Source organism: Helicoverpa armigera, chromosome 18, assembly GCF_030705265.1.
Source record: "Helicoverpa armigera isolate CAAS_96S chromosome 18, ASM3070526v1, whole genome shotgun sequence".
Lineage (NCBI taxonomy): Eukaryota > Metazoa > Arthropoda > Insecta > Lepidoptera > Noctuidae > Helicoverpa > Helicoverpa armigera.
This window is the reverse complement of record NC_087137.1, coordinates 9,877,068-9,889,040: the sequence shown is the minus strand read 5'-3', so window position 1 is coordinate 9,889,040 and position 11,973 is coordinate 9,877,068. Positions and strand designations below refer to the sequence as shown.

The 11,973-nt window shown below is 33.4% G+C and overlaps 1 protein-coding gene across 1 annotated transcript in view; it reads left to right on the top strand.

Annotated features, from left to right (window-relative positions):
- Positions 1-259: 259 nt before the first annotated feature.
- The window catches only part of LOC110381430 (sialin), a 52,698-nt gene continuing 40,984 nt past the window's right edge, over positions 260-11,973 (top strand). Inside the window, exons 1-2 of the mRNA XM_021341770.3 lie at positions 260-514; positions 4,374-4,442. Of these exons, the coding sequence (XP_021197445.2) occupies positions 4,403-4,442 (40 nt within the window). The 5' untranslated portion in view covers positions 260-514; positions 4,374-4,402. The remainder of the gene's footprint in view (positions 515-4,373; positions 4,443-11,973) is intronic.

Here is an 11,973-nt window from a genome sequence, read left to right as displayed (position 1 = left end):
GTAAACTTATTATCTACACTTTACCCAACTATGTATATTTAAGTTCCTAGGAATTATTGAATCATCATGCCACATTGACGAAACATAACAAGCGTACGAATTAATAGTGTACGGTCGAGAGATTACAATTTATGCAATAAATTTATATTATGTATACATTGCATTGAACTGTGTATTACAAAATAGGGTAATAAATCACGGATAAATAATTATCTTTCTTGCGAATGAATGAAAGCATTATGAAACGGAACGTTCCCTAAACATATTTTATTTTTGAGCGCGCGCCGCGTGAGGTCGCGTCAGTCGGGTTTCTGCGCTTGCCGGTGTTGGGTGTGCGTCCTCCTCGACTCTTAAATTCGTGTCATAGTTTATTTAAAACTGATTTTCATAAATTAAAATAGCCTTAACTATATTTAAAGTTATTTAAGGACGTAGTGTAATCTTTAATAAGTGTGTTGATTTTACGTCAAGTGTGTATTAACCTCTATTTATTTTAGTGTTTAAAAATAAGACGGTGAGTATCAAATTGTTAATTTCTTTTATGTAACTGTCCACTCTCCTGTTTAAATTAAAGCTTTTACTGTATTTCGATGAAGCGAGGAATACGAAGTAGTCGTTTTATGTTTCTGGGCGAGTGGCCGAACAGCTGTTTGCTAGCTGAGCGGTGCAGCTACACGACAAACGGCATATTGTTACAAAATTATTGTGTAGGACACGTTACAATGCGTACTTTATGCTGCAATTCTTTACAACCGCATTATTAGGGGTGAAACATGAATAGGATATAAAAAGAGAGGTTATTTTATACCCATGGTGCATTGTTGTTAAAATTTCACGTTATTTCTCGATCGATGCAGAAAACAACGTTGTAACGCTTTCTTCATACTGCCTGTTTTGTAAGAAAATAAATGAAATTGTCGTTGTGTAGGTATAGAAACAATTGACAATCAAAGTATATTGCCAATGTGTTCATGTTATGCCTATAAATAAAAAGTAAAGTAGGTGAAGCCAGCTATTGATATTCTTTTAAGATCATAAAATCCTGGGAATGCAAGCTACTCGCGTTTGTCTTTTTTTATTGAGTACTAAGTAGGTATACGGAAAGTTTGCAAAAAAACCGCCTCTAAGATGACCCACTTGCAAAAATCGTAAAACATGCGGACTGATAAAATGGGCAAATGAAGCTTTTTTTATTTGTAGTTATGCCTATCAACATACGTTCACATTTTTTTTTTGGTTATAAAACTGAAACTCAACCGGCTGTCATAGTCATTCATAAAGCAGGGGTCGATGACCAAACATTCAACAATTTTGCCTATGGAAAGGTGGCCAGCCTTAAAAAACGGGAAAATTGTAGGGAGTTTTTTGGGTAAGTAGGTAGGTAGGGTACATTTCATATGTTATTTTATTTATCATACCACAGTTAATTTATGTTTGGCAGCGAATGTTTCTATTATATATTTTATATTCTATTATACATATATTCCTTCATAGAATTTGTTTAGCGGTATTACCGCCAAAGCGTCACACGATCTATCTAGGTATACCTACCTACTTACGTCATATTGTCTATGATTTATTTTATAGGTACTTATTGTATGGCGTAAATTTTCCTTTTCCCATTAATTTAAGTATTATTCTAGGAAGCATACTCGATACTAAACTTCTTTATTTGCATTATAGGGGGCTGACATGTCATAGTAACAATTTATGATTTGCATTCGATTAGCATAAGCATTTGTTATTGAGACATTGTTCGGTGCCATATGTGGACGTGCATTTAATTATAAATAATGAAATGTGTCAAACAATTGCTTTTACTGCTGTTCTTTTCCTATACTAAAAATAACGTAATTGTGTGTTGCTAGAAGGAAAATAAATCTAAAAATTGATTTGAATTAAAACCCTTAATTTGTTTTCTGCAGTCTTTTAAAAAAACCAGCTTTATACTGTTCAAAATAATGTTTTGGTACAAAAACTGCACGGTACTAGGTACTGATTGATTTATGCAAATAATAATATATTCCGCTAAGAAAACTATAAACTATACGCAGGGCTTTTAACCTTCACACATGCAGCTGACATCAAAGCGAAATGAATTGTTACTGGCCTGCGCCTTCGCACTCAATGTCGTGTCTAAATCAAACGACATAAGAGCGGAAAGAAAACAAATGCGGAAGGACATGAGGAAGTGGCTTACCAGAGATAAGAAGCGATTTGTTTATTTTTTTTTACCTACCGCTCTGACAATAGACGATAAGTATGCAAAAAGTTTGTAAGCCACTCTGTATTCACAATAGTCTTGATTTTATGAAGTTGGCAAATATCAACCTAAATTAATAATACCTGCGTATGAACAAACTATTATGGACTTTGTTTGTAATTTGAAAATTAATTACAAAATCTGTAGAGCCAATGTTTTGTTTAACGTTGCAGGTGTTATTAGAACAATTTTGCAAAAAACTCGATCGTAACTGTCATTGGATATAATAATAGGGATCGATTAGACTTAGTAGGGCCATGATCATCCGCGTTTGTATTGACCTTGAACGTTCCGTATCAAAATAGATTTTCGCGAATTAGTTTCACGTTAGTTTCAGTCGTCTGCGGTTCATGCTCCAGGGTAGCAAAAAACTGTGAATAATTCATGTATCTGCTATTTCACGATACAGTTCTATGACCCTTTAGTCAAGGAAAAAAACTTAACTTATTCATAAATTTGTTTAAGGCTTGCTACTCTAGAGTTCTTGGCAACGTAATCTAGGCTTGCATTTTTCTCCGTACTTAGTGTGTGGTCGAGAACCTGTTTTAGTAAATGTAACTATTTAATTTTATATGTTATCCAAGTTCCATGAAAACTGATAATAATAAAATTAAAAATCATAGCTGATAGATTTCTATGTACACTTGTACCATTGCAGTCTCAGTGATCTAATGTTTTTTTCCTGTAGTTAGTTAAGGATATCGTAAAAACCCTTGACACTGAATCTGTAATAATGTTGCACATCGATGTAATAAAAACAACTATTGCTTCGTAATTACAACATAATGTTATATAGCCAATTAACAAAGATCACGGCAATAAAACGTACGCATAAACATTTTGCATCAAAAACTCTCGTTACGTTTAGTTCATCAACCTTGTTCAAAAAAACTAATGACCCTTCATTTTAAAAGATATATGTTGGTCATCTTGTAAGTGTCGATTTGCAATGCCGATGGTAATCTGCGGAAGGTATTTTTTCGCCAGCCGACCGTAAAAGGCGTCGACTCTCTCCGTCATGGTTGGCGCCAGGCAATCGTCGCTAACCTGACGTTTAACGGTGAATTTTATTACTTGTAACATGTTTAATTTGATGCCAGGGTAGCAATAACATTTCTGTTAAGCGACCATTTTAATACCCATTATACAGTAACAAGTTACTTTCAGTCAAACCTGTAAGTTTATGTCGTGTGAATTCATTTGAATCCTTATTTAAGGCCGCTTAGTGGTAATGCCATCGTCTATGATGGGTGACTCAATGACGCCAGCTCTGTAATTTACATAACTATCTAGCTAGGAAACTACTATTACAATCATATGTATAATGCATTTTTGTTCAAGTAGGCATTCCTGCTGTTCTTTCATGTACAAGTGCACCTCATTAATTTTCTGCTTGGCATTCAAAAAAGCTTCAGAAGTTAATTAAAAAACTCTTAAATTACTTGTAATTCTTCTTAAATAAAGTCTTGAATTTAAAACTGCATTTGCATAATCAGGATCATAGAAAGAATGCTTACGAATATTTGTTAATATCTTTGTAAATGTGTCATGGTAAATATAGTCAGAAGAACATTGACACTTCTGGGTTCCTGTATCTACACACTTTCCTTCCAAATGCAACGTCATCCGATCATTAGCAGTATTAGCACAACTCGGCAAGTACCTTTTGAATGTTTAAAAATGTTGTAGCTATGCAAATGCTGAGCGGTTTTGCGCAGTAAATCTCAAGTCTATTTTAATTAGATATAGTTTATTTAACTTTCTCAGCCTCAGCCTACATGACGATTTCATTGAAGTGTGAAAGGAACGGAGGTAATCCATTAATGATGTCCGCAAAAAATCTGCACGTACGTAGCGGAAAATACTGTTTGCGAATTTAATTTAACATGTCAGTGTCAAATGGAATGTTCGTTATGTTTGTATTGAGGTTACTATGGCAGTTTTTTATTAATACTGTAAGCCTGATTGCATTATGTATTTGTGACAAGCAAATTTTAATTAAGTAGTTATTAGTTGTCACGAGGGAGTGGACAGTAAAGGGAGAGGATAGGTTTTTGACAGCAGTTATAATGGCTCCTTAATTGAAATGTCTTTTATTTCTTTTTTGCAGATCTTTAAGTCATTCCAAAGGCGCGCACCATGGCCAAAACAGAGAAGTCATTTCCAAGAAACTTTACAGGTAAGGGCGTGACTTGACACTTGCGCTTAAATAATTTTTTTCAAGCTTAATATAATGTTTTATTTCTTTTGTAATAACTCATAAAATGTCTTCGCACACATCTCTCATAATACAATGTAATGTCAGATACCGCGGGCTTATTCATGATATAAACTATTTTAACAATAGCAAAAAAGCAATAAAAAAGCTATTCTCCGGACATAATCCTATTACAAAAGTGGTAATCCCACAAACAGTTGGCAACATTATATGGCGGGACTACGTCTGTGACGTAGAAGCTGAAGCTTCGCATTTTGAATTTGGCACGACGCCATTTTAAAAATAAACGCGCGAAACTGCTCTATGTCAGCATCAGTATTTCCGGATTTCCGTAACATTTCGAGCGTGTAATTTTTATTTTCATTCTTTGTTCGTCTGCGATGTCGTCTAGACGTTGAAACGATAAGTTATCGATCCGTCTCGATTACGTGTCAATTTTATCAATAAATGTAATAGGCTCTTTCGATGATTAAACACTGAAATATCGCTGTGTAGAACGTTTTATAGCGGTCGTCGCGTCACACTTATGTAGAGAGATTAACGAAAAACCTATTAAGTAACATATTTTTTTATCATTACCACTTTTGGCTGACATACAGAATTCTAGAATTCTAGCATAATATAAATATCAGAGACAAGTTACTTTTTTTTAGGTTGCAATTAAAAGGGTAAATGTTAGCAATTCTAGATAAAACGCCACTTATAATTAAATAAAAATAAGAAAAAGTGGTAATTATATAACCGTGACAATCACGAAACCTGAATCTAACAGCGATTACAAGGTTAGCATACTTCAGTAATTTAAAGGTATGCAAGAAAAACGTTCTACTAATTATTGCTTTTGTAGGAAATAGTTTTTTGGGCTTTCAGCACTTAATTATTTTCTAGTTACTGTCATGAAGATAATTTTGCCAGATTTTTCTTGATAGCCATTAAAATACCAAGATCTATTTGGTAAGGTAGTTATGTCATACTTCATGAATGCCTAGTAACTACAGTATCCATACCTTAGGAAGAATGAGGACAACTCATTCACACATACTTGAAAATTCGATGCGTAAGCACGTGCCGATTGCGGACATGTGCGAATAGTTTTGCAAGAATTTTACCTATGGGAAAAACATTATATTATGTTCTACATCAACTTAACTTGACCAATCCATGACTAACAAGGTTTTATTTTAATTTCTAATTGGGTCTTTCAGAATATACTTTTAATTGCACGGAAGAAGGTTTAAAGTACGATATGCGAACTCCGTGTCTGCTATAAACCTAACTGAGAAAAGCTAAGCTATCCTTGATTGATGAGTGAAAGCCGATCAATGTATTTTTTGCAACTCCTAATGCACTGGTTTACATAAAACGATTTTCAATTTGATACAATGATGGTGGCAAAAACATGATCTACATTGAGCATAACTATGCCGTTGATAACGCGTGATTAGGCAAGTAAATCAGTTATTAAATTAAAATTTTGGGGACACAGCGTCTCAATCAAATAACGGTTTTTGAGCTGTCAGTGCTAATAAGCATGTCTAAAAACCGGAAATATGACGCAAATCTTTCACCTTGACATACAAATGAAGAGCCTAATGAGTTCTTGGAGATTAGACTACGGGATATAAATCGTTTTTGCTGGATATTATGTCCCAAAATTAACTGCAGATAACCTAACGTCTTTAAAATAAAGTTTCCTGTGTTCAAAAATGAGAAGTGTCTTTCAATTAGTTCTAAGTACAAATAGGTAGATGATGTTATTTTTCCCTAAAAAATTGGTAAAAAAACTTTTAAGTTAAACGGTTTTATCTTATGTGCACTGAAAACTAGAAAATAAAAAAATAGTTACTTACCTGTCAACCTACGTAGGTGGTCCCGGTAATATTAGACTAAAATACAAACGTGGGGCCCATTAACTATTGCTGTAGTACTCTCTTCTAGAGGTATAATAGGTGTGGATTGCATCGACTTACTATAATCGCAACTGGAGATTTTGACAATCAATAATCAGCCGTAGCGGCTTCACCAGCGAACGCCGAGCTCATGATCTACCAAAGTATAAAGATGTGCTTTGCCATAGGTAGGATTTCACAGGGGCCCCACGTTTTTATTTTAGTCTAATATTACCGGGACCACCTACGTAGGTTGACAGGTAAGTAACTATTTTTTTATTTTCTAGTTTTCAGTGCACATAAGATAAAACCGTTTAACTTAAAAGTTTTTTTACCAATTTTTTATTTTCTAGTTTTTAGTATTTAATGAAAATGCCTACCGAATATTCCTCATTCTATCTAATTCATTTAGTGCATCATTATTACACAGTCTCTTACCTGACAATTTATTACAATCTAATTCCTCAATACATAGCCCTTCCAGATACTTTTTTTTTTTAACGACCCCCAAAAATCATCACATGACCTCTCCTGCTGTGGGTCAGCAGCGGTGAGGGAGTGCCAGACTCGTGACTAAAAACCGTTTTGTTCCGTCGTAGGCCTTTTATGTACCAGGGCCGCGGTAACTCTTTCGAACAATCTCGCAGCCCAGGCAGGCCTTGGCCCTGTTGGGCCCCGCTGGAGTTACTGACAGTTTTCTACATGTGAAGCCCTTTCATTTGATACCCATATTGATGGGATTGATAAAACCTACGTTATCCGCCATCTTAGATTTCAATTTTGCATAGTAAATTGTATTCTACTTGTTGAGACCTTTCATTTGATACCCATGTTGATGGGATTTATAAAACCTAAGTTATCCGCCATTTTGTAGAGGCCGCCATCTTGGATTTTAATTTTATATAGTACGTTGTATTCTACTGGTTGAGAACTTTCATTTGATACCCATATTGATGGGATTGATAAAACCTACGTTATCCGCCATTTTGTAGCGGCCGCCATCTTGGATTTCAATTTTTTATAGTATATTGTATTCTGCTTGTTGAGCCCTTTCATTTGATACCCATATTGATGAGATTGATAAAATCTACGTTAACCGCCATTTTGTGCCGGCGGCCATATTGGATTTACAATGTTATTGATATTACTATATTATATTGTCATCGGGATTAAAGGTGTATACAAAATTTCAGATTAATCGGTTGACAGGAAGAGGGTGAAATTTGAATTACTAAATTTGACCCAAGAATGAATAAATAATAAATAAAACAAACGGGGTGAGCTAAATAAAACCGTTTAAAAAACTGTTAAAACGCAAAAGCTCTTGGCATCTGTTACCATGGTTTACGCCAATTTGGCATTTTCTTTTAGTATATTTTTGTTACCTACTAGCAAACAGAGCAAAAAGGGAAAGATATATTACGTTCTACGTCTTCGCTGTGAAACGATACGATAGTGGCAATTTTCATTAACTAGTTCCTTTATTTATTGAGCATATTTTTACTACATTACAAGTAAGAAATATATTCCATATTGTGGCGAAGGTTGTCAGTAAGCTGTCGTGTTTCTGCGTCTGCGCATTTGAACTATGAGCTACGATTATGTGTGCAGAACGGTAAGCGGAGTGCATGCTAATGGCGGCTGGCTAATTGCAGTGCTCATGTGAAGTGGATAACGGTATAGCATTGCTGGTAAATCCACTGTTAGAAGGTGTTTGAAGAATTTTCGTTTAAATCTAAAAAATAACTTGTCTTAGATTTTTTTTCCAAACTCAAAATTTTTTATGCAAATTAGACCCAAGTACACAGTCAACATACACATCAGTTTTTTCAAAACAATTGTTTATTTTTCTTATTCAATTTTCAAAGCAAACAGGAGTGAATGTTATCGCTGTAAATGAGCCTTAGACTGATAAATCAGCTGTTTTCATACGTCAAAGACAGGCCCCCAAACGCCCACCCTTCATTTCCTATGTTTATGCTTCACAATAAAAAACAAGGAAGTGTGAAGGTTTTTCGATTTGGAGGCTTGGCTACATTCTCTGAATTGCAATCTAATTAAAATAGATCATTCAATAATAATCTAAAAAGTAGACTACCTGTATTGAAAAATGTTTTTTCGGTTGATAAAAAAATTATGACTGTTATGTATGTGTGGCCACATATTCGGTATTGTCATGGGACAAAATACGCATAAATAATCGTAAATACCGCGTATATTTATCCTTGCCCGACCGCATTGAGATAATTACACGTTGCGTGAAACTAAACATCATTCACTTTCGTTAAAACTTTCCAAAGAGTCTGACTAACCATTCATCAAATTATTTTCAATCTGATTAGTGATTAGACTGATCATCGATTTATTAATTGTGTATGTTATATTCTATTCTATATAAAAATTATGGGAGTTTTTTAAGGGGAGTTTCTAAAAATGAATCTAGCAACATTATTATACATGGCTCCTATTCGAAAACCAAAATGCGCGCCTTTTTTTTTGCAAATGATATTTTGTAATATATTCTATCTTTACTTTTCTGCAAAATAGCGAAACTATTTTTTTTAAGTATAATGTACAATTGTAGATTATAGATAGCGTAACTACAGATGCGATCTTACCTAGTGACGCAGGTAAATTAGAAACCGCCATTAGTCACGAATCGCGACATGAAAAATCGTGTCTCTGGTTCCAGTTAAAAACCAAAGATAAACTTGCCGTGGCTAATTGTATGGTATCGCCTTTTTTCACAGTAAAAAGGTTATCTCTGTTTTCCTAGAATATGATCATAGATTCATGTTTTTGTACGGCGTTGATAGAGTTAAGTAGGGTCATTTCGCCTGTTCGCGTCCATTTAGTGCAGTTGGCAAGTTTGACGGCGATAATAAAAAAGCTCCAGCACTCATTTCTATGTCAAATTTGTGTAATGTTTTCCTTATATACTCTATTTTAAGATTAACTTTCAGTTGTATTAGAAATATCTTTCGTTTTCTATTTAAATCGATAAACCTCAGAATTAGGCGTTTTACCCAGTTTGCGTCCACAAAATCCAATTCGCGTCCACCCATGGTCCAGTTCGCGTCCAGCAGCTTAGAAAAGGAATATATGGGTGAAATTTTTAAGAATTAATAAAGAAATATTGTATTTGAACAATTTCTTTATTTAACAATAAACTTAATTATTAAAAATCAACATTATCATCATTTAAAATTCACTTTAAAAAATAAAAATAATTCTTCTCAACATTGGTTTAAGTAACTTAAAATAAGATTAAACAGTACATTTTTTTATTAAGATATATACGTGGTTATAATTAAATTATAATTTCATTTTAATTATAATTTAATTATAACCACGTATATATCTTAATAAAAAAGTAGAAAAATTATAATTTAATTAGAACCACGTATATATCTTAATAAAAAAAATGTACTGTTTAATCTTAATATATTAAGTAATTTCATTAAGGATAAGTTCTTCGGATTTCGGATACAGGAAAAAAGAAGGAAAAGACAACATACACAGAAGAAGATTTAAAGAAAGCATTAAATGATATTCGAGAGAAGAATAAATCGATAAAAAAAATATGCAAAGAATATGCTACCTTGTCTGATAATTTATTGACTCAACAATTCTTTTAGTTGTATGTTTACACAAAATTGTTATATTGTTTTGTTAATTTAATATGGCCAAAAACTTACTATAATCAACGCGGGTCTTTCCCTGTGATTTTAGGGTAAAATTAACAGAACTGATTACTGTTTATTTTTCAAGTTGCAAAATTAATTGCCTAATTTTAAGTTACTTAAACCAATGTTGAGAAGAATTATTTTTATTTTTTAAAGTGAATTTTAAATGACGATAATGTTGATTTTTAATTTAAAATAATACAAAAATGTACTGTTTAATCTTAATATATAAAACAGTACCCATGTTTTAATTATTTTTTATAAGCAAGTATTTACCGAAAACAGTGGACGCAATTTGGTTTATTATTATAGAGGATAGTTTTAGTTCGCGTCCATTGTGGACGCAAAGTGGAAGTTTTGTAAAATTCGATGTAGTAATTCGCGTCCACCTTATTTTATTCGTTAAATATAAAAAACATTACCAAATTCATAAAAAACATTATACCTTTATTCATCATTAAACTGTAGAGATAGCTATCTATCCTAAAATTCACATAAAACAATATAAAACTTACCATCAAACACGCCGCTGCACACTAATTTTTATCTAAAATTCAGCGTGTTTGCGCTTTCTTGTTGAAGAGCCTAGACTAGACTAATTATTTTTTCTAAAAGGATTGGTTGGACGCACAGAACTTTTGTCTATCTGTGCGTGCCTCTTATACATTAATGTATTAGCGGTAATGATCTTTCGTTTGATTGGTGTGTTAATTATCTTGTTTTCGAAGTTTTTTAAAAGGAGATCGGCAAAATGGACGCGAACTGGGCGATGGACGCGAACAGGCGAACTGACCCTATTTGGTACATAGAGTCTTGTAATTTTGTTTTCAAGGATAATCTCAGAAATTGTTGGAGTGATTCCAAAACTTCTTTTGATATTAGAAAGCTATTGTCCTTGAGTATTTTTAAAATCATTTGACATAGGTATTTTAATAAAATCAAGTCGTGGCGAACTAGTTTTAAGTGATTACTCTTCTTAGAATTGAAATTATCTTAGACCGATAGTAAAGTCATTAAGATCTATAAATATACCTTCATACAAGCAACGGTCTACTATTTTTAAGTTGAGGACCGCATCAACTGGGTCATACTGTAAATTGTAGCCATCGAACCCGGATGTCATATTTTTCTTTTGCAAAAAAGAACCTAGATAAAAACATGCGTAATTACATGGTATTCCTGCTCAAAATGGTCGAAAATTTTCAAAATCCCACAAAACTTGATTTTGGTAATCTTGACGCCAATGATTGAGTCATTCGATTGAGTGATTACCAAACTGCATATACCTACGATTAATTTGTTTACGACTGTGCAAAGTTGTAGCTTGCGTCTTAGGTTTGAAAGGTCCTAACATAAAGCATTATGTAACTACCGCGTATAGTAAGAATTATATGTTCTTATTCATGATTTATAATGTCGGCACATACAATAATTTTTCCCTATCACTCTTAGTAACAACGTGAATTACGAACTACATTTTTTTATAATGTGCGAGGTAAAACAGTCTAACCTCGAAAAAATCCACAATTCTAGTATATTTCAAATAGACAATTCACACACGTCTGCAACAAAATAAGTTTTACGGCACGTGCGTAGGCGCATTGCTATTTTCGAAAATGTCATATTATTTAAGCTTTTATTTCGCGCATCGGCCATGGCACACTTCTTTTGTTTTCATTTTATATGTATTCGATAAGGTTTAAGTACTTCATTACAGGCCGTGTTGTGAAAATGTGTCCTCGAATTGTTTGTTTTAAATATATTTTTTTCTCTCCTTTTTCAATAATTGTATGTAGATATCTTCCCACTGTGGTACGGCGGTGTTAGACTCTAAACTCTAATTAAACCCATCTATGTTCTTTTTGGATCTCTATGTCCCTGGCAAGCAGAATATTTCTAACAAACCCGCAACTCATA